Source organism: Vespula pensylvanica, chromosome 8 (genome assembly GCF_014466175.1).
Source record: "Vespula pensylvanica isolate Volc-1 chromosome 8, ASM1446617v1, whole genome shotgun sequence".
Taxonomy (NCBI): Eukaryota; Metazoa; Arthropoda; class Insecta; order Hymenoptera; family Vespidae; genus Vespula; species Vespula pensylvanica.
The window spans coordinates 4,163,148-4,184,483 of record NC_057692.1 but is presented as its reverse complement, the minus strand read 5'-3'; the positions used below and the strand labels follow the sequence as shown (position 1 = coordinate 4,184,483).

Here is a 21,336-nt window from a genome sequence, read left to right as displayed (position 1 = left end):
TTGTTGATTTAATTCTTTTATTTATTGTACTTTTTTACCACCACGTGTTTTCCAAGCTACTATAAGATTCCATGAAAAATATAAAGAAAAACTATGAACTTGAGAAGCTAAAAGAATAAACGCATACCATAACATTCCATATGGTAGACCCTGAAATAATTTTCATATAATGTAAAGCATGGTTTTATATATATATATATATATATATATATATTTATATAATATTAAAATACGAATATATTGATATCTTCTATTATATTGAAAAATGATTCTGATCTAATGATTATACATTAAAATGAATACAATTACTTTCTTTATATTACAAGTGCTAACTTTAATAATTCATATGACCAGTTCATTGATTAAATAAATAATTTACCTGCCACAGTTGAATATCTTCTGTTTTACCAACAGTTAAATATTTCCAAACATCTTTAAAATAGTATATCATAGCATATAGAATTGGTCCATAACCCAATACAATAAGACCAATCATATAACGTTGAAGTGTCTTTATTTTATTCTTTTTAATAGCTGATAATGCAAGGAAAGAAAGTAATAAGCTTGTGCACCATATATATTCCCACCACAATGGCTGACATAAAAAAAAGTCTATATTTGTACAATGAAATTGAATAGATGATAGAAAAAATATGTACTAAACTATCATCATACATCATGTAAGAAAAACATTTATATACAAGCTTACCTGTGGTATCAATAATTCTTCTATTTCCAGAATAAAAATATCAAGCCTATCTAAAATGTCTGCTGACAATTTGGCAAGCATAACAAAGAAAAGAAGATAGTGAAAAAATATGCAATACTTTAATCGAGATTTGTTCGTCACGCTGAAAAGAGAATATATATATATATATATATATATATAAACATTATATGACATCTATAAAAATTTTTATTGCTTCATTCTATTAAAATATTAATACTTAACATAAAAGTTCTTAACGCTTTTTCTATTATCTAAAATAATAAGTACAAAAATGTTCTTAAAATTAAAAATATAAAACAATAAATATTATAGTTATAAATTACATTCTTTTACATTAATGAATAGTTTTTATTTCTTTTACATAAAAATAATGTGACAATTGATTATAGGCTTTTTAACTTTTATATATAAACAGAACACCAAAACAAAATTAAATCAGAAAACATTAGACTCCAAGGGCAAAACCTCCTGCTATTAATAGGTATACTCATGGAAACAAGGGCATACTGAGCACAATACTTGCAATCTACATAAATTGGTAATTTGTAAATTCTTGGTACACTTACAAGATGAAAATATTAATTGATAGCTTAATTATTTTATTAAAACAACACTATGATAAAAATTTAATTAAATGTTTCTATCTTAAAAATGTTTGATGCTCTGTGTGTATGTGTGTCTATATATATATACATCATATATATATATATATATATATATATATATATTTAACTACACATCACTACTTGTTAATTTATTAATTTTTGTCATATTTTTATGACATAGGCATTTTAATACATATAATTTACTTATTTTACATGCAATATAATATATCATAGATAAAAATATATAATGTAAAATTAACGTAATAATATAATAAAAATAATAACACAATTATAAACTTAAGATTATGAATAAAAACAATAAAATCTTAAATAAGTTTTTGAGGGATTATTTTCATTGATTCTATTAATTATTTTTTTGTATACGATATAACTGTTATTTACTCGAATTACAATTGTATGGATAAAAGAATACTACAATCGATGTAATTATTTAATAATATAACAATCACATTTTCCTGTATTTAATAAGCATATGCTTAATTTAATTGACAAAAGCATGGATGAGATTTATATTTTGCTCACCTGACTTGATACTGCCCTGCAACTTTTTGCCTATGATTAAAATCACTTCCATCTGTACCTAATGCTTGGCACAAAGTAACCTTCGAAGCCATTTTCTATATTCCACGTCTAAAAACACAAAACATACGTCTTACTACGTATCAATTAATGTTCTACTTCATTAGACAGCTAAATTCAAGGTTAAAACATGCGCCGAGTTATCACCGTGTGTTCGACTATTTTTGAACTTTCTCAAACCCCGATTAGAAATTGATGATTCTATTCTCAAAACTGCTCAAAATTAACCATGTCTGCACAATAATAATTTAACTAAGTAATATTTCACTTTCTCACTCTTGTACAACGAATTGAAAATCTTCTAATAATTAAGAAGGAAATAAGAATAATAAGTTTAAGTAATTCTCATATATTTAATAATTTTCTAAAAAATTAAAATCAAAAATGATCTATTTTAGTTAAAACTAACTATAACTGAACTTGATTTATTTTTGATGCATTTACGAACATCTTATAAAAGACTAACGTAAGTAGCAGAGATGACTAAAGCTTATGATATTGAGAACTAAGCATGGTAAATGTTTGAATGTTTTTTAAGATATTATTTTAAGTATTTATAATTAATATATTTTTTTAATATATTTTACATATTTCGCATTTTATTTTCAATAATATTACGATGTAAACTTGACAATTAAAAATTTAATTTTGTTGTTTAATAACTTTAATTATATATATAGAGAAATTAATAATAACAATATTTATATTTATATATTTGTTTCTTATATTTTTCTTTCGTAAAATTGCATTATAAAAATTATAATATTATCTTATTTTTTATGAACTTATATCTAGTTTTGATGATTATTATTATATATTTTATCTTTTTAATTTATTGATAATTAAAATTATAACATATATGTAGATGTTTTATATGTTTTAAATGTTATTGTGCTATCTAATAGTTATTATGAAAATGATAAAAAAATATTATTATTATACTGGGAAGTAATATTAAAATAGATGCAATCTGTTTTGTTGCTGTATTACATGGTTTCTGTCCTGGTGCAGATTGACAAGCACAAACTTCGATTATATGAGCATCAACCTATATAAATAAATATCATTAGATTAAAACATATATATATATATGTGTATATATAGATTTGTCTATTAATAAAAAATATATATACATACTTGGTAATTAAAACATCCTGATGTAACAGCTATTGTTTTGTCTTCAATTATTCTCCCACAATAATGGGACATGTATATAACTGTGAATAAAAGAATTTTGATGATACTTATATTTATATATAATAGAAACAAAATTGAATTTACCTGCATTGTTGTAAATATTAGAATATTTAATACATGCAAAGCCTTTTTGTAAAACACATACACTTGTATTTGAAACAATGTCTTTATCATCAATATTAATATCATGATTCCATATTTTAGTTATATTTGGTGGACCCGCTGAAAAAAAATATAGATGTTTATTATTCAATAATTGCATTACATAATATAAATGTATATATGTCATCTAATAGTGTAAAATAACTATCAATATTATTAATCTTAACTTTATACTCACATGCATCATAGATTAGTGGATCTACACATGGCACTCCATTATATCTACCTTTTGTACAAGTAGTATTTAAAGAATCTTTATAAGGTATTGGTCCTGGCCAAGTAAATCGAAAACAATATGGTCTTGATTTATCAAGTCCTGTAAAAAACCATTAAGCATCATAATGTATTAAACAAATGATAAATCTACAACATATAAACAACATACTTTAATTATCATATTTTTTATTAATCAATGAATAAGTAATAATTACCTAAAGCAAACCACACACAGCATATTAAAAATATGATTAACTTCAAAGTATTCATATTGACAGGTTCACATTGGACAGATACTTAATACTGCTATAGAACTAGAGATAACAAGCTTTTTCTGATAAGATCAATAATCAGATAATTTGATGTCTCATATAGTTTTATATTAGAAATTATCACAAGTCATATATTTTTTAGAAAATTGTATGAAAAAAACATATTTGTTAAAAAATTAGCAGATTAGTAGGTATTATAGATATGTATGTATATATAGAAAAGATATAGGATTAAAATACTCATGATTTATTTGAATAGTCATCCAATGACTATTATATTTCATAATATTTGCTAATAATATTAAAAAATAACAACAAGCAAACTTGTATAAAAACATTATGATATTACAGGTAAATATATTATAAATTATATACTTTGTCATGAAAGCGTATAATATATAATTTTTGGTAAAAATTTTATTACAAAAATCTCATTAAAATTCATCATGTCTAGTTAATGCTTCTCCAAAATCAGTTGCTTGAGAACCAACAAAAATATCATATTTTTCTAATATTTCATCTTTTGTAAGTTTTTGATCGGCATCTGTATCAGCTTCATAAATTAAATGTCGGGCTTCTGCTTCTGCATGATCAAAATCAGCAGGAATAATCCAATTTCTTACCTATTAAAAGCATGACAAACAGAATTAGCATACTTTTATTGAAACAAATCAATAAAATTTTTATATAGTTTACTAACCTCTTCAAAATCCATATAACCATTATGATCTTTATCTCTGTAAGATGAAAATTGTTCTTTCTCATTTTTGACCCATTCAGGCTCTTCTTCCTCCTCTGTACCTCTATACATGTCTCCTAAGAAATTAATAATGCATTTCAATATATGAATTGTTAATATCATAATTTACAGTTATTTCGGTTACCAATATATTCAGCTATTGATATTTTTCCATCTCCATCTTTATCAATATCCTCCATAGTTTCTAACACTACAATATCTTTCATATGATTTGCTTCTTCTGCATGTAGGAATGCAGCAAATTCTTCTTTAGTAAGTGCATTGTCATTATCAAGATCAGCTGCTTGCCAACGTCTGCGATCTCTTTTAAGCATTGCTTCATAAGGAAATGTTTCTTCTTCTAATTTATCATGATCATTACTTTCATGCTCATTAATATGTCCATAAAGTTTGATTTTATAATCTGTCCATGGAAGATTATCTTTTTCTTCTAAATTATAAGATGTCCATTGACGATTAATATCATCTTGAATATATCGCCGCTGAGTATATAATATCCAATCTTTAAGTTCTTCCTTTGTAACAAATCCATCTTTGTCTTTATCTATTTTATCAACAATTATCCCTAGTCTTCTTGTACTTTCCTCTGGACTTAATTGATCAAATGTTTTGGCATCTTCTCCGAGAAAAGCCTCATGATCATAACTTGGATTATGCTGAGAGTTAATGTAATGCTCTTGATCACTTAAATCCTATAATTATATTACACACATACATATATATATATATAATAGATTTATATAAATATTTATTAGATATCATTCTTCTATAATATTATAATAAAACAAATATCGTGTATATTTATCTATAGATTCAAACTATATATATTTATAGAAATTTTCAGTTCACAATTTAATCCAATATTTCTTATATTATTTTATATATTTGATATGAAATAAATATCTAGAAATAAATCTTTTAAAGAAAAATAAACTGAGGTTACATACTTCAAATTTATTATTTTTATTAAGAATTATGATATAAATCAGTTGCTATTTGAACATTTATATTAAACTTTCATTTCTTATTATTAATTAAACATTAAAAGAAATAATTTAAATTTTTATTTACCTTATTCAATATACGTTGTTTGGGCTCATCTTCTGGTTTTGGAATTGCAGTGGCCGAAATAGTTAGAACGAATAAAATTTGAAAAACTATAAGTTCTCGCATTGTTTTTAATATTGAAAAGAAAATATTGAAAGATTTTGGTATGATCGATCTTATTTATTACACGATATATGAGTTTTTTTAATAAAGCACGATTTTATATGCGGTAGAACAACTCTCCAGCATCCACATCAGCAAATCTTAATGTCTTAACCAATGTTAGACCCCCACTTACGAACTCCATATTTCTTTAGAAAACTCGCACCGTAATACCGTTGTTGATCCTATAAGCGCTTGCTGTGAACGTTATTCAATCCAACAACGTTCGGGAGATGTTCTACGTTCAAACCTACGCGCTTAATTTAGGTCACTATGGAATGAGTATGCATAGACGTGTTCTATTAAAACATTTGTACAAAAGAAATGGTTCGCATATGAATCTGTAAATTTTATGGAGTACTAAATCTTTCATAAAAAATCAAATAAAAATATATTCCTCTAGGTATGATATATTAAAATTTTTTTAAATCAGTATTAGTTTGATCTAATATATTTTGTTATTTTTCTTCCTTCTATTTATCACAATATTATTAATACAATAATCAAAATTTGTACTTATATATTATTATGTTTATGACATTAATTTGACAACAAACTTAATGCTCAGATAAGTTTTTGAATAGATATTATTTATAATAGTTATAATTGGTTAAATAAAGGTAATAACTAATACCAAAAAATGTTTCAATTTATTTATTGAATACAAAGATATTAATCTTGACTTGCATCCACATTTTCTGTTTGAAGACCTTTAAAAGAGGCTACAGGAATATATGTTACAAGCGTATATAATTTATTTGCTGAATCCTCATCGTCATTCCTTCTTCTACTTAATCGAACACGGACTCTGAAAGGAACATTCCTGCAAAAGAAAAACATTTTCCTTAATCTATATTTATTGAAAAAAATATTATTCACCCTATTAAGTAAAATTGAACAAATGAACTTTAACAATGTTTTTAAGAAAAATATATAAAGAGAAAAATTTACCTTATTCCTTTAGACCATAACTGTTTGTTGAGACGTGTGTCAATCCTTACATCAGGTGTACCCATTTGTTTTTCAGCAAATTTTCGAATTTCTTTAATTGCTCTAGGTGCACGTTTTTTAAAACCAACTCCATGAAGACGTTTATGAAGATGTACAGTATATTCACGAGTTACCACTTCATTGATTGCACTCTTTCCTTTCTTTTCAGAAGATTTAGCCATCTTTAACCTAAATAAACAATACATATATTTCTTTATACATTTTCAAAATAGTAACATCAATTTGATAAAAAATTTAATTTAAAATAATATATTTCCTCCTATTTTATTCACAGATGTTATATTATAATTTAAAGATAAAACATTTTTAATATTGTCAATTCACAACGCATTCTTCATAATGTATATATAAATATTTTTTATCATATAAAATTATAAAGTAGAAAAAAATTTTACGTAAATTCTAGTCAAAACTTAGAAATAAACACAATTTTACCAATAATTATGATTTCGTATCAATTTAAAATCAGATGTTCTCGGATTTTATTCAAGAGAAAGTTTAGGTTCCTTCTCCGATTGAAGGTTCCGTATAAAAGAGCTAGACTCGTTCGTAAAATTGTTACTAGATCGATCAATCATCCTTGACATTGGTGACTGATTATTTATTAAATCAAATAAATTTATAATCATTGTTATTGTATTACATGAAAATTGAAATACCTTTATTGTATTATTAAAAAAAATGAATTAATAAGTATTATTGCAATAATACAAATTATAAAACTTGTTAGTAATACTCAGCAGTGTTCACGTAGATCTTTGTAATATGATTGGTTGATGGAAATAATACATATTGTATATAATTGGCTATTACAGATTAGCCATTTTGAAATTTAAATTTGATTAAAAAATTAATTTACAAAAATAACAAAAACATCAAATTATATCTAAAAAAATATATATATTTCTCGATTATATTATTATAAAATTAGATTACATTCAGAACATACATAAATGTATGTTGTATGTATGTGTGTGTATAATAATGTAAAAATTTTATTATAAAAAGATTTACGTAAAATTTTAGTTGAATTGTAGAATGTATATATATACACATATGCACACCATTGTTATTTCCTTATCTCTGCTGCTTACTATATATTATTTTTTTTATGGCTTACATAAATTTCTGACATCAGAGGGCGCACAATTATAATTTTTATGTAGTCGTGTTCAATATGGCGAACATGTTGAGTGTGATAGTTAATGCAGGTAATTTTAAGTTAAATTTAATGTAAATAGCTACAGTTATTATATATTTAGGAAATACGAAGTGCATGCAATTATGAGGACTCGTTAAAGTGCATTTATATAAATTTATAACGACTACAATTGTTTATCGGTATAAGAAATATGTGAACTACGCAAGTATTACAGTTTCAAGGTCTGTATAGGGAATTGAATTTCTATAGGCAGTTGCGTTATACGTAAACAACTGGCGTATACGACATTTTTATTTACGAAATTATGATAATTTTTCGTGAAGTAATTATAGTTAGATTTTGTTAATAAAAATAAAAGTTTAATATATAACATGTTATGAAAATTATATTTAGTAGTAGATTGTTACTTTAATTTTTTTATACTTTAAATTCAGTTACAATATATAGGAAAACAGATTACTTTTAATTGTATAAATCATTAAATTATACGTTTCAATAATTAAAATAGAGGATAGAATGGTAAAGTATATTGTAAAATAAGTTTAGTTTAAAAGAGCTAACATATATACATATATATATTATGCATGCATATGTTTCATCTATATGCAAATAAGTGTTAATGTGCTTACATACATAATACGCGTGCGCGAACACACACACACACACATCCACATGAAGCAAATATATTATATATATATTTAGAAGTATTGTATATAAAAAAAACTTCCAAAGAAATATTCCATAAATTGTTAATAATGAGTATACTGAGAATTTGAACTCATTATTGTTTTCATAACCACAAATATTAATTGAAGTATTAATATATACATATATACACACACACATATTATTATATTATTATATTATATATTATATATAATATATAATTATTTTATATATTACATATATTATTGTTAAAAAAAAATAAAACTAACAATAATTATTTTTTACTGATTACGTATAAATTTAATTTATATTTACAGATGTTGCTCCTGTATGAAATTGTAAACAACTACTTATATAAATAGAATGAAAACCTTATAACATATCAGCAAAAAGAAAATGTACAATGAACTACGGTGGAAATATTTCAGATTGGCATCAATATAACTCAGTGCAGACAAATATAAATGAAGTAACACCTACTGATCATAATGTGAATACAAATCACTTAGCATTTATGTCTAATGGTAGTCCATCTTCATTAAATGCTCTTAATACTGAGGGGTATAAAAAATATCAAAATGATTCTAGCTTTAGTTCAAGACATTTTCCACATATGAACAATATTTCAAATGGCTCAAATAATACCGATAACTTTGCAATACCATCAATGGTACAAATGCAAGGTTATATTGGACAATATGGTCCTGTGGTTAATAGAAATTCTGTTATGGATAACGTAAAAGCTCCAGTTGATATGAGAAATGGATCAATGAATACATTCAGTGATGACTATAGGTACAGAAATAGTCATATGGCGCTTCCTGGACAAAATTCTCATTTAAATGGTTCCAATATAAATATAAATACACCTGCCACATCTATAGGATCACGAAATAATAGTATGTGTGCAACATCGTCTGTAAGACAAGGACCTTCATCTTTCGTTCCTTGTAAAGCTTTGTGTTGCAATCCAAATACAAATATAGGCTATCAGCAATGGGATAAATTTGGAACTTACCAATCTAATACACCATATAGGGAAAATATGCGTTTACCTGGATATCAGGCAGAAAATAGACAATATGCTGATCATAATTTTCGAAAAGATAATTTTGATAATAAGGAAATGTTAAACTCTATTATTCCTAATACAGATCATAGAAGAAACTTTCCAGAATATAAATATAATAAAGATCCTACAATGTCTAGAGGTTGTCCAGCTCCATCAGGGATGATACAAAATTATCCAATTCAAAATTATAATTATCCAACAGAGTGCCAGAAATATGCTTATCCTATGAAAGAGTATCCAAAGACAAATAATATGGGTTTACAAGATGCAACTGTTTTTAAACATCCAGAACAAAATTATATTGCACAACAAAAGTACAATGCTAAGCAAGGTCAATATGCAACAGGTAATGTGTTATCCAAGACTGTGCCCACCTCAAATGTCAGTGTTGATATTACATCTCCCACGCAGAATTCTTATTATACTACACAATTTATAAGAAATGTATCAACAGAATTTCCACATACTTGTCAAAAAGCTTTTGATAATTCACAACAAGTTGCTGCAATACAATCTACAGCTGTGCATAGCACTTCTTCGCGATACCATTCTTATCAGCAAAAAATTGCAATGCAAAGATTTTCTATGGAAAATCATCTCAGAGAACTTGCAAGGATACCTGGGTATCAATCACATCCAAAATACAAAGAATCTGTTCTTAGATATAGGGAAATATTAAAATTGCAACAATCACATGGATATCCAACAGCAGTTCAACATCCTTTAAGAATTCCACCAACATCCGTTAATGCTATTCCATCTATAAATTTACAATTTGATCAAAATGGAGTTTTAATAAATTCCGATGGTTTTCCAAAAACTCAACATACATTGAATTCAGATTCAAAACATTTAGAAAAACAGGGAAAAGAACAAGACCTATGTGCATCCGATTTATCTAATGAAGATAATTTGCATTCTAAACAATCAGTTAATCATTCTCAAAAAGAACATTCATCACCCCTATATCCAAGTGGTTTCCCAAATCAAGATCAGCTTTTAATACATAAATGTAATGAACAAACTGAGTTTAAAATACAAAAAAGTACAGACAATGCTATAAATTCAAGTAATGTTGACACTATAACTGAACAACAAAAAACATCAAAAGACTTTGCTGATAAGCCAGATCTTGATGTTCGACAATTTTTAGCAAATTGGGATGCATCAGAAGATGAAGATGATTCAAATTCCAATTTGCCAGATGTTGTCTTAAGCAATTCAACACCATTGGTGGTTGTAGAATACGAAAGTGTTGATAGCACTTCAAAAATACCTCATGATGTAAATGTGAATAAAGAAAATATTACTTGTTCAAGAAAACATGATAAAATAACACAAGAATATTCACAATCTTTAGATTCTTCTCCTCATAGTACTGAGGCCATAAAAAATTTAAGTGAATGTAGAAATAAAGATATTACAAAGTCTGGAAATATTATACATTGTATAACAAATGGCACTGATGACATTCCAACAATACATATAGTTGATAATGTACAAATAAATAATATTTTGGAAGTATCTAATGATCAGATTATAGAAACTTTGGAACATCAAGGTCCAATACCATTTTATGAAGAAAATGTAAATCTAGAAGAAGAAATAAGAACATGTGATGAAAAGAAGAATGATTCTGCAAATATAGAAATTTTGAGCAAAGATACGTATACTAGCAATGATACTTTGTCTGAGAAAGATAGAAAGTCTTCAATCCAGAATAATAATAATCAAGAGTTAAATGCTTTGGAGACAGCATCAAAAACTAATTTGGATAGGCAAACCACAAACTTACAGAAACAAAATAGTTTTGCAAGTGAGGAATCACACAACACAGATGATATCAGTCTACCTGATTTGCCTACAACTGAGTGTACTCCAATATCTACTACTCTGAACACACCTATTCATTCAGATAGTGAAGAACCATCAGGACGTGTGTCATCTATATCTTCCAATCCTATAGAAATTATACAAAATAGTCCAATAATCAGCTTTACTCATTCACCAATTAAAATTGGATCTTATGAACATTTAGATGATACTGTTATTTCTAAAGAAAATACTTTACTACAATTTAATTTAGAAGAAGTAAATCCATCTAATAATAACAGTATTAATGCATTTGAAAATACTATAACTTCTAACAATTTTAATAAATCTGTTAATGCATCCAAAAGTGATGTTATTGAAGTATGCAAAAATAATAAATCACAAACTAGTTCTAATAAAAATTCAGCTATAGTAAATATGAAAAAAGTAGAGAATAAAGAATTCAATGCAAAAGCTCCTGATGTATGTGAATCTTCAGTAGTAACTGAGTATGAATCAGAAAGTGCGCCAATGGATCTACAAAAAAATTCTATACAAAATTCCAAAAATGCAAGCATTGAAAAAATCAATAATGATAGATTTCAAAGTGCTACACATTCTTCAAAACCTATAAATTATAAAGTATCAATACCGATTGAAACTTCCAAATCTACATTAAAAAATAAATTAAATGAAAATAAACAGCAACATATGATAAATACTATTCAAAATAATGATAAACATCCTGAAATTAATATTGAAACAAAGAAACAGTCTAAGTGTCTCTTTGTAACTAAATTACAGCAGAGCACTTCTAATGATAAAAATACAATATCATTGATTTCAGGGGAAAATGTGGAGGAAGGACACACACTAGTACGGTATGTGGAAAAGAACACTTCATCAAATATTAAAAATATTGTATCTATTCCAAATATAAACATATACACATCTAGTGCTGACAAATTGCAACATATGAATACTGTATCAATACCAAAAAAGTGTCTAGATGTGTTAACAAATAATAAATTACATTCTAAAAGTCCTCAAAATGTTTGTATAAGTAAAGAAAAGGATAAAGAAAGTTTCTCCAAAGATGTTCAAAATAAGTTTAAGAATCAAGAACTTACAAAGACTTCTGACATACAATCATCTTCTATGGACAATTCTGGTTTATCTAACTTAGAAATTTTACCAGATCATGTAACAATTCATAAAACATGCTCAGTCTCTAATAGTAAAAACAATAGTGACATGAAAAATGATACAATAAATAGAAAAGAAGATGATAGTGAACTTATTTTTGTAAAACAAGGAAAATCTGTATCTATTTCTAAAAAGATACATGATCAGTCACAAAAAAGTGATGAACCATGTAAAATAAATTCAAATGTTTCTCAGGGAAATCATAACAGAAATAAAATTTTAGAGAAAAATAAATCTGAACTATTACAAGAGGATTTTAATATTGACAAAGTTAATGTAATCAATAATACACAAAAACAAGATTTTAAAGAATACATGTCAGCAAGCAATGACTTGTTGCATCTTGAAAAATGCATTGATAATAATAGCCATTTGGGAAATAATTATTTTAATAAAAGACCTACATCACAATTAACAGGTACTCAATTTCAACAGCATTATTCTGCAATAGAAGATATCCAAGCATTAGAGAAAAATACAAATTTAAAAAATAAAATAGATTCAGGTCATACACCATCTTCTATGACTACTATCTGTTCTATTACTTCAGAAAAATCAGAACAGGAACAGCTATACACTGTTTCCAAGAGTTTTGCAACAAAAAACGTAAATTCTGATTTTGAAATCCAAGTTACAAATGTTAATTTAAAATTTACAGATAATGATATATGCAAGGAAGTAGTCACTTTGAGGGATAAGAAACAAGAAAGTTTGAATAATTGCTCTGATGGAATTAAAATTGAAATAAATCTATTGTGTGCAGAACGTAACGCTAAAGAAAAGTTATTGCAACAAGAGCCTATAAATGTGGACAATGAAATTATGGATCAATCAAACAATTCTGTATACAGTAGCAAAAGTACTTGCTTAGCAAATTTAAAAGAATACAACACATTACCTCATGAAAAATTGGATACAGAAAAAGGAAATAACAAAATTGATGAAATCATTGACCATGATCAAAGTCAAAGTACAGATATTATTTCTTATGAAAACGTGGAAAATACAATGAAGGAACAGGAAGAGCCTCTTAGTTTAATAGTTCGAAATAAAACATTACAAGCAAATAAAGAAGAATCACTACCTCAAGAATTTTCAAAAGGAAATGAAACATTGTCAAAGGATATATTAAATAGATCTAGAAATTGTACAGGAGATAATAATTATATAGAAGTTGTTCAAGAAACTAAATTCACTAATACTTCTAATGGAAGAAAGAAACAACATACATCATTGAGTTCTGTTGATAAACCTGATGATTTAAAAGATGAAAGTACATGCTATGTTAAAACTAATGATCTATTCAATAACATCAATCAGGAAAATGAACCCTCTAATATAATTTACAGTTGTACTACATCTGGTAATGTAAATTACATGCAAAATAGTGCAAATACTGAGCGGATAACAAAATTGAATAATGCACAGAAAAATAAAATGAAAGATCTATCTTCTGTCTCACACAGATATAAAGATAGGAAAGATGAAGAAGATGACAATTCATCTGATAAAAATGATGATATGCCAAATATTGTAACAATACATGTTAAAACTGACAACATGAACAACGAAAAATTTGCAGAACTTGATTTTACAAATTTTGACCTATTTTCTAATGAAAGTAATAAGAGCAATGATAATGACCCAGGAAAATGGAGACGTCCTATAACTCCTATAGTAAATCAGACATTAGAAGAGTGTGACTTATATGGAAGTACTAGTGGTTATGTAAATCCTATTTTTACTAATATAGAAGAATCAAATAACAGAAACGAAGTTCCTATATATAGAACTAAAGATGGGAAAATAACTTATAGCCCTAATCCCAAAGCTTTATTTTTGGAAAATAAAGAAAGAGCTCATTGTACTAAAGAAGAATATTCACCATATAAATATAATAATCATTTGAAAATGTATACTTCTGTTAAAAAGGAGAAAGATATAAGTAATTATAAGGAAAGGGTACCATTGGAATCTAATAATACGAAAATTGCTTGGAGTGAGTCAACTCAAAAAGGTTTTTCTGAATTTTCTAACGAGAATGATAACAGTCAAAAAAATGTTCAGTCCATGAAACATCAAAGATCACTGAGTTTAAAACATTATCATAAAATAGAAAAACAATATAATAGTATAACTGATAATCAAGTACATAGAGAGTACAATAAAAGTCTTTCTACTTTTAAATGTGAAGAAGAAAAAGAACATGATAATGAGAAAAATCGTAGTAGTCATAAAGATAGTTTTAAAAATGAGGTGGTTATAGATGAACCTGAAAGTCATGAAAAGAATTTAAAAAATATCTTTGATAATAATATTCATTCAGAAGAAAAAAATATAAAGAAAACAGAAATGCTAGGAACAACTGAAGCAAATACTATGTATCACAATACAAAAAATAATAACTATACCCAAAAAAGTAGTCATAATGATACATTTTCTTCACATACGTCTACTGATACCTTTGTAGAAAAAATGAGTTCAACTGAAACCTGTGATATTAAATCGAAATACTGCGATATAATTAAGGAGTCAATTGTGCCTTATGAAATATGTGATCAGACAGTTAGTGAATGTTCTGTAAACCAAAGTAATAATTTAACAAATGAAAAATCAAATTCTATTACGAAATTAGAAAAGAAAGGGCTTAAGCCTAATTTAGATCGACTCAAATCTTCAGAACTGTGTTTGGAAGAAAATCGTTTTAAAGGCAAAAGATATTACACTAATAGTATAATGAAACATAATTCATTTCCTGAAGATTCAGACTATTTTACTGAAAAGAAGATTGATCCAAATGTCATTCATATTGGAACAGAAAATATCTGTGTAGATATTACAAAAAAACCAGAATCACAAATTACTTCTGAGATATCCAAATATAAGAGACATTATGAACATTTCCCGGTGAAATGTGAAATGGATTCAGATGAAAATACTGAAAACTTTGAAACAGAATTTGAAAATACAAGAGATATTTTGAAATATGCAAATACAGAGAATATTCTAATCTCTAAAAAAGATGTTCTTCTCACAACAACATTAGATGTAGAATGTTCAGATTCCTTGAAACAATTGGATAGTACTAAACAAAAATCAAAAATAGAATATCAGGATGAAAGCAATGGTGAAATAGAAAATACGAATTTTTCATTACAAAACGAAGTATCTAAAAGTAATAATGAGGACGAAAATTTCAATCAACAAATTACAGAAGCCAATATTTTCTATAATGATAATAATAGTACTATTTCTGAAAAAGGATGGAGACGTTTACCTTCAAATTGCTTCAAAAATGATGAAATAGAAATTATGGAAAGTGATATAATTAGTCACAATAATTTTGACAATGAAGTGAATATAATTCATGGAGAGTCTACACATATGCCACAAATGAAAAAACCGAAAATGTCAAAAACTATTTTAGAAACTGATGACTCTTCTTTTAATGAAATAAGTAATAGTGATTGTCAGAATAATACTTTCATAACAACAGATCATAAATATGATACTCCTTTTCTAGAAGAAGAAATTAAATCTGAACCTACATACATAGGTCAAAATAAGGATGAAGTAGTTCTGTTAGAGTCTGTCATTTGTAACAAAGACACTGATGTCATTGAAGAAATAAAAAGTGATAAGAATATAGAGAAGAAAAACATAGAAAACACAATTCCTTCATTAAATTCTATAAATAACTCAAAAATTAAAAATATAATTAACAATGAAGATTTTTCATTAAATAATTTTAATGAAATAGATAATGTCAAAGGATCATTATTGAAACAACAAGATATTAATGTTCCAAGATATCAAAATTATAATGTATCAGATTTAATAAATACATCACAACAAGATAGTTTAGAAGCATTTAGCTCAAAAGAAAAAGAATCACAAAAAAAACAATTTAATGATAATTTGTATTATATTGAAAATAAAATTAGTGATTCATATTTATCTTCACAAGATTTGAAAAGTTGCAACATTGAGGCTTGCAGAATTGGAGAATTGGAGAATGTGTCAGACGCGGAGAATATATCAGAAGTAAATTTACAGAAAAACACAAATGTAATTAATGAAATTACAACAAATGATATAAACAATAAAGCAGAAGAAGAATGTTCTTTATCCCCTCCAGATATAACTACTATTGCATATATTAACACAAACTATTCATCTACATTAGATTGCAATGTAAATACACAAATGATTTCTGGATCCATTATTGAAGAAAATGAAACAAATACAAAATCCAAACCTGAACTGTTACCTCAACCTAAAATACCTAAGATGATAATCAGAAATACTGGATTCTGTTCTACATCTGTTGCAGGGGAAATATCAGAGACATCATCAGAATATTCTTCTTCTGTACATAATAAAGTTAAACATTCTACTTTTATAATTGAGAATGAAAAAGATAGCAAAGAAAGAAGTGACAGTGATTCTGAAATTTCTTTACAAAAATATGATTTAAATAATAGTAGAGTACCAAAAATGAAAATAAAATTCAATGATAAATCGTTAAAAAGAAATATTGAATATAACAATATGGAAATTTCTGTTAAAAGGAAAGATGCAAAAAAAATTGTTCCTAAAGTAAAAATAAAGAAGATTAAAACTGAAGCAGCAACTGTACAGAATGACCAAACAGAATCTTCATTAATAGTAATGAAAGTTAAAACTCCTGATATACCAAGTGAGATAAGTTCTGATAAATTATCAATGATTAATGAAGAAAAAAAACGAGAGAAGATCCCTAAATTAAAACTGAAAAAACATCAAGAAATCACTTTACCTACAGAATCCATTCGAAAGAGAACAAATTTAAGAACCATTGATTTAACAGTCAAAAAATATAAAAGTGATAAAAATGAAATAAAATCTAATCAAAAAAATGAGGATATAATTAAATCGACATTGAAACAAAAGGATAATTCGTTTGTATCTGAACGTGAAATTAAGAATAAATTATTACCCTGTATTTCCGAAAAAATTCCAAAGGTTATAATCAAACGTGCCTCTGCAAGTGCAGAATTTAAATGTGAATTTAGTGAAGGTGGTAGTAATACAATTATTAATAGTGCAAAATGGCAACCAGAAGTTAAATTACAAAGATCTCGACTTTTAGATAATATGGTAAAGGACCTAAAATACTGCCATATATCTAAAGCATATATAACTCGAAAATATATAGATATTATTTCTTCACATAGAGCACGAAAATTAATAAAAAGTTACAGATTTCGAGATAAACGACATAGCAAATCGAATAAATTATTTAGATCAAGTTCTGTATCTGATTTATGTCCAACTAAATATGAGGAAAGTAGAACATTAGATTATAGTTATAGTAATAACAAATTATCTGATACAGAAGCTACAGAATTTTCTATAAAATCAATTAGCAAGTACAAATTTGAAAAGAATCCATGGAATATAGAAGAAAAATACATAGAAGAATCTTATATTTCCAATGATTTTGTAGATGAATCTTTATATAAATATTCAAGTGATAAAGATAATATGGACCACTTGATGATAAAATCAGATACTACAAATATTAAAAATAACACTACCTTAAAAAGTAATACTGATAACGATCTCAGTACTATAACTTTTAATTCTAATTGTACAAATAATGTAAGTAAAATGCAAAAAGACTTCATTCATTATAATGATAGTGAAAACAAATTTCCTAGAGAAAATAATGAATCTGAATCAAAATTTTTGAAATCTGATATCACTACAGATGATTCTGCAGATAATGATTGTTCAGTTATAAAATTAGATTCCTCAGATGAAAGTCAATCAACAATAGAGATTTTACCAGCTTCCCCAGACATAAATCAAATTGGAATAGAAGAACATAATAACAGACTTAATAATGAAGGAGGAGAACAGTTGTATTCAGAAGATGCTATTCCTACTCAATTTGAATTAGAATTAGAAGTTACAGATAGCAATATTGATTCTGTGGAAGTACCACCTCTAAGGCATGAGCTAAATTCTGAACATTTTAATGGAACCTGGCAATTAAACCAGAAAGTGCAGGACTTGAATGATATAAAAAATTATCCTCAAAATTATACCAATCAACAACACATTTTACTTACAGATAATGATCAACGAAACTCTGAAGTTCCTGAAGAAAATAAAATATCTACTAAACAAAATGTTTCATTATCAATATCAGCTCTTACACATGATGGTTCACAGAATCATTCAACGGAAACGACAATTACGTCTCGTGAAAATCTTTGTTGTAATGATTTACTTATGAAGGAAGTATTGGCTGCTAAAGAAATGCTGAAAAAATGTTTATCTATGTCTAAAGATGCTACTATTCTAAAAAACAAATCAAAATTGAGATCACTTGTAGAAAAAAATCAAGATTCTTGTCTTACTTCCAGCAGTCATACAAAAACTTTTCTTAAGACTATTACTTCTCATCATACATGTGAAACAGGTAAAGTGAATCAGCAAAAACCAATGAATGAATTAAGTATGGAAAAAATAGAAAAAAAGAATTGTAATGAAGTAGTAAACAAAGTTATACAAATTACCAAATGTACAGAGAAAAAAGATATTAAACATATTGGTGTTAATGTGCAAAGTACATTAATTTCTGCACAAAATTCTCCTATCATATCATTAAAAAGTCTTAAACGATACAGTCAATCTGTGCCAAATAAAAACATGTCTGCTAATATGGGACATTGTAAAACATTGGAAGATGGGAATGAACAATCAATATGTCAAGGTAGTCATGTTCAGCAAGTAGAAGATAAAGTTCAAGATGTTAAAATTGAACAAAACACAACTTACTCTAAAATTGAAATAACATCAGATAATGAAGATGTACAAATTGAAGATGATAAAAATTGTAATCAATCCAGAAAAAGAGAAGATAAGATGCCAGTATTAGAACCAGAAATTGCCTTTAGTTTCGATGCAAGTTCAGATAGAGATAGTTCAAGATCACCACCTGTTATAACAAATCAAGAAATTGTGACTACTCAAAATGAGGTACTAAAATGCTTGCAAGGAGAAGAAGTATTAACATCAAATGATAACAAAGATGATAACAAAAAATATATAGCAGAAGAATATGATATGACTGTAACTGATATTGTAACGCGATTAGCTTATCATAAAAAGGTAATATATATTTTATCATTGCATAATTTCAAATATAAAAAAATATTATTATTATTAATTATATAAATATGTATTTAAAAATAATGAGATGTAATATTTTTATATTTATATAGTCAACAATAAGGCATAAAAGATATTGTAATCTATGTGAAAAATGGTTTCCAACGACATCTCGTCATCGACGACATTTAGCTGGATATCAGCATCGTCACTTAGAATTGACACAGCGAAGAACGATCCATGCACTTTTCATACTTTTTACTGGCAAACCTTGTTCAAAACTATTGCAAGCTACTAGTATGCGAAATGATTGTTCTATAGGTGAATTAACACCTTTACAAATTGCTGTTCAGGTATCATTTTTTATAATAAATTTATAAGTAATGATTTTTTTCCTATGATCATATCTATGTATATATTATTATTATTATTTTTTTTTTATTTTCGCAGGATTTAGCCAAATACTTGGATGGTACAGAGACAAATCTATTAATACCAAATAATGTCGAAAAATAACCAAAAGTAGTTGTTGATTTATGTAACATCATGTCAAAGGAGATGGACAAAGATTTCAGATTTCAAGTAAACAATAGATGACAGTCTAATGTGATTTTTGAATACATCAGCATAATGGAGCCAATTGGAATTAGCTAAGTCAGCTAATGTTTGTTACATCGTTGACCGTATGTTACCTGAAACAGTTACTTTATGTAGTAATTAACTATTTAACCAAAGACTTTATTAGAGTAATAGTGCAACTAAAACTCCTATTATATAAAGGTTTGAGACTTTTTGCACTAAAATCTGCTATATGCTAATGCATAAAGCTGTTGTTTGAGCTTCACAAACAGCTGTAAACAATATGGCTGTTGTTTATTCTTTATAATCACCACATGATTTTTACACATATGTAATGCTGTTTATAGAAGAGTGTTCACTAAAGCATGATTTTAAAGAATAGACTTTTGAGCTCACTACATTGCAATTTTTAAAGGCTACTATGTGGCCATTAGTTTATATACACATGGTTATGAATGATTATATATATATACATAATATTATATGACATATATATGTGTATATGTATATATCTATATGTGTATATGTATACACATACATATGCATATATATATAGACACACACAAATACACATATATATAAATATATATAAAGAAACGAATGTTTATTTATATATAAAGAAAATATATCTACATATAGATACATATATATGTATATGCATGTAATGTATGTATTATATGCATACCTATATTTATTGTTCCAGTTTTAAAAATATGTACACATGTACACACATATATTTAATAATGTTTAATTATTATTAGTATATATTATGTCATATCTTTTAAATTGAAGAAGATATATAAACTATGAAATGTTCCAATATTCAATTATACATATATAAAAAAATGAGCTGTAAGATGTTGTATTGTACATTGAATAGATCAAACAGTTCTTTATGTTAAAATTAGTGTAATAA

At 26.2% G+C, this 21,336-nt stretch overlaps 5 protein-coding genes across 6 annotated transcripts; 1 reads left to right on the top strand and 4 right to left on the bottom strand.

Annotated features, from left to right (window-relative positions):
* LOC122631019 (protein jagunal) lies at nt 1-2,232 on the bottom strand. The gene is made up of 4 exons (XM_043816191.1): nt 1,879-2,232; nt 710-851; nt 380-595; nt 1-150 (listed from the first exon to the last, which is right to left on the bottom strand). The coding sequence occupies exons 1-4, from the start codon at nt 1,968-1,970 to the stop codon at nt 22-24; spliced, it is 579 nt and encodes a 192-aa protein (XP_043672126.1). The 5' UTR covers nt 1,971-2,232; the 3' UTR covers nt 1-21.
* Nucleotides 2,233-2,730: 498 nt separating this feature from the next.
* On the bottom strand, nt 2,731-3,916 carry LOC122631023. The gene is made up of 5 exons (XM_043816198.1): nt 3,726-3,916; nt 3,473-3,610; nt 3,217-3,354; nt 3,073-3,152; nt 2,731-2,983 (listed from the first exon to the last, which is right to left on the bottom strand). Exons 1-5 carry the CDS (start codon nt 3,778-3,780, stop codon nt 2,834-2,836), a joined length of 561 nt encoding a protein of 186 aa, XP_043672133.1. The 5' UTR covers nt 3,781-3,916; the 3' UTR covers nt 2,731-2,833.
* A 248-nt stretch (nt 3,917-4,164) lies between these two features.
* On the bottom strand, nt 4,165-6,037 carry LOC122631022 (calumenin). Its single transcript, XM_043816197.1, has 4 exons — nt 5,614-6,037; nt 4,667-5,234; nt 4,483-4,598; nt 4,165-4,405 (listed from the first exon to the last, which is right to left on the bottom strand). Exons 1-4 carry the CDS (start codon nt 5,713-5,715, stop codon nt 4,217-4,219), a joined length of 975 nt encoding a protein of 324 aa, XP_043672132.1. The 5' UTR covers nt 5,716-6,037; the 3' UTR covers nt 4,165-4,216.
* Nucleotides 6,038-6,390: 353 nt separating this feature from the next.
* On the bottom strand, nt 6,391-7,334 carry LOC122631024 (60S ribosomal protein L31). Its single transcript, XM_043816199.1, has 3 exons — nt 7,198-7,334; nt 6,703-6,930; nt 6,391-6,574 (listed from the first exon to the last, which is right to left on the bottom strand). Exons 2-3 carry the CDS (start codon nt 6,921-6,923, stop codon nt 6,424-6,426), a joined length of 372 nt encoding a protein of 123 aa, XP_043672134.1. The 5' UTR covers nt 6,924-6,930; nt 7,198-7,334; the 3' UTR covers nt 6,391-6,423.
* A 597-nt stretch (nt 7,335-7,931) lies between these two features.
* On the top strand, nt 7,932-20,981 carry LOC122630846 (putative uncharacterized protein DDB_G0282133). 2 transcript variants are annotated; one of them, XM_043815817.1, is made up of 4 exons: nt 7,932-7,973; nt 8,908-19,841; nt 19,955-20,194; nt 20,292-20,981. In XM_043815817.1, exons 2-4 carry the CDS (start codon nt 8,994-8,996, stop codon nt 20,355-20,357), a joined length of 11,154 nt encoding a protein of 3,717 aa, XP_043671752.1. In that variant the 5' UTR covers nt 7,932-7,973; nt 8,908-8,993; the 3' UTR covers nt 20,358-20,981. The 2 variants fall into 2 exon arrangements, with proteins under 2 accessions (XP_043671752.1, XP_043671751.1); XM_043815816.1 differs by lacking the exon at nt 7,932-7,973 and adding an exon at nt 7,980-8,145.
* Nucleotides 20,982-21,336: the final 355 nt, after the last annotated feature.

Bases quoted from the DNA above. Each gene is read 5' to 3' on its own strand.
- LOC122631019 (XM_043816191.1), bottom strand. From the start codon at position 1,970: ATGGCTTCGAAGGTTACTTTGTGCCAAGCATTAGGTACAGATGGAAGT. The intron at 852-1,878 runs GTGAGCAAAATA...TTCTCTTTTCAG, and splicing joins GCAGGGCAGTATCAAGTCAG to CGTGACGAACAAATCTCGAT. The intron at 596-709 runs GTAAGCTTGTAT...TTTTTATGTCAG, and splicing joins AAGAATTATTGATACCACAG to CCATTGTGGTGGGAATATAT.
- LOC122631023 (XM_043816198.1), bottom strand. From the start codon at position 3,780: ATGAATACTTTGAAGTTAATCATATTTTTAATATGCTGTGTGTGGTTT. The intron at 3,611-3,725 runs GTAATTATTACT...GGTTTTTTACAG, and splicing joins CTGTGTGTGGTTTGCTTTAG to GACTTGATAAATCAAGACCA. The intron at 3,153-3,216 runs GTAAATTCAATT...TTTTATTCACAG, and splicing joins TAATATTTACAACAATGCAG to TTATATACATGTCCCATTAT.
- LOC122631022 (XM_043816197.1), bottom strand. From the start codon at position 5,715: ATGCGAGAACTTATAGTTTTTCAAATTTTATTCGTTCTAACTATTTCG. The intron at 5,235-5,613 runs GTAAATAAAAAT...ATATAATTATAG, and splicing joins AACAACGTATATTGAATAAG to GATTTAAGTGATCAAGAGCA. The intron at 4,599-4,666 runs GTAACCGAAATA...TTAATTTCTTAG, and splicing joins ATCAATAGCTGAATATATTG to GAGACATGTATAGAGGTACA.
- LOC122631024 (XM_043816199.1), bottom strand. From the start codon at position 6,923: ATGGCTAAATCTTCTGAAAAGAAAGGAAAGAGTGCAATCAATGAAGTG. The intron at 6,575-6,702 runs GTAAATTTTTCT...TTTCTTTTGCAG, and splicing joins TTATGGTCTAAAGGAATAAG to GAATGTTCCTTTCAGAGTCC.
- LOC122630846 (XM_043815817.1), top strand. From the start codon at position 8,994: ATGAACTACGGTGGAAATATTTCAGATTGGCATCAATATAACTCAGTG. The intron at 19,842-19,954 runs GTAATATATATT...ATATTTATATAG, and splicing joins GATTAGCTTATCATAAAAAG to TCAACAATAAGGCATAAAAG. The intron at 20,195-20,291 runs GTATCATTTTTT...TTATTTTCGCAG, and splicing joins CTTTACAAATTGCTGTTCAG to GATTTAGCCAAATACTTGGA.